The sequence below is a fragment of the Sceloporus undulatus genome, chromosome 1, assembly GCF_019175285.1.
Source record: "Sceloporus undulatus isolate JIND9_A2432 ecotype Alabama chromosome 1, SceUnd_v1.1, whole genome shotgun sequence".
Taxonomy (NCBI): Eukaryota; Metazoa; Chordata; class Lepidosauria; order Squamata; family Phrynosomatidae; genus Sceloporus; species Sceloporus undulatus.
The window spans coordinates 179,626,797-179,628,068 of record NC_056522.1 but is presented as its reverse complement, the minus strand read 5'-3'; the positions used below and the strand labels follow the sequence as shown (position 1 = coordinate 179,628,068).

Here is a 1,272-nt window from a genome sequence, read left to right as displayed (position 1 = left end):
ATGATGATGATGATGATGATGATGATGATGATGATGATGATGATGATGATATCTGCTGGATGGGGCCCTGTTTCAAAATAGCCCTGGTCTGAAATCTTTTCGACCTTCCAGTGTCGGGACGCCTTTCCTCTCCTTACTCCATATGTATTTATAAATCTCTTCACTATACATTTATTTTTAGGACCAGGAATAGTTCTGCTGCAGGCCCTATAGAACTCTATAGTTTGGTGTTCCGTTTCGTTCCTCCTTTCATAACGGAGAAGTCTATAATAGGGCCTGCAGCAGAACTCTTCTTTGTCCTAAAAGTAAACATCTTTGGAGAGATTTATAAATACGTGATAAATATGGGATCAAGAGAATAAAGGCGTTCCAGATTTTATTTTGTTGTTTAAAATGTGAAAGCACGAAATGGGCTGGGTTGGTGCTCCCCCCCATCCCACCCGAAGAAATCTCTTTCCATTCCCAATGGAAAGCCCTATAAGTTAGGTGACAGTGCCTTGGCATTTGAGGTCATCGGTGGATATCATGCCTTTCATCCCAGTGCATTCATGTTCCATTGGGACAAGGTCACAATGCAGGTACACGAACTGTGTGTACCATTTGTGTCCTAGGACTTTTTCTGGGGGGGGGACATAAGGAGGGAGTTAAATAGTTTCCCTTAAATGTCCCTCCATGCTGGTCATCCCGCTAATGGTCACAGCCCTGAGAAGCAGATGAATTTCGCACGGCTGTTGAATCCGTTGTAGGCTGCGAATCATCTTGTCACTGTCAATTTTCGGGATATCTCTATTTTGCCCGAAAAAAGAAAGTTATTCTTAATTCTGGGATGCCTCTCGAGGGGATCATTGCGGCGTCTTTTTGATGTCAGAGGAGGGAAGGAGAGGGGAATTGATTGCTTCTTGTCAATTTCACTTAAAAGGCTCTTGATTATATGTTGGTTTTGGGGTTTTGTCCCCTCCTGCCCTACAACGCAGGTACACGAACTGTGCGACAATTTCTGCCACCGGTATATTAGCTGCTTGAAAGGGAAGATGCCCATCGATTTGGTGATCGACGACAGGGAAGGCGGATCCAAGTCGGACAGCGAAGACATCACCAGATCGGCGAATCTAACAGATCAGGTATGAGGATCTCCAACCTTTTTTTATGTTGTTGTTGCTGCTGTTGTTCCACCGCAGATCGCTCCCTGGGTCACTACGGACCCCCTTCCCTTTTCTTTATTTTATTCTTTACATATGATTAAGTCCCTTTTAGACACGTTTCCATCGAAAT

General features: G+C 44.2%; 1 protein-coding gene across 1 annotated transcript in view; it reads left to right on the top strand.

The window, feature by feature from the left end:
• Positions 1–1,272, top strand: part of MEIS1 (Meis homeobox 1) — a 16,896-nt gene that overhangs the window by 4,748 nt on the left and 10,876 nt on the right. The window contains exon 5 of the mRNA XM_042458091.1: positions 975–1,121. Within this exon, the coding sequence (XP_042314025.1) occupies positions 975–1,121 (147 nt within the window). The remainder of the gene's footprint in view (positions 1–974; positions 1,122–1,272) is intronic.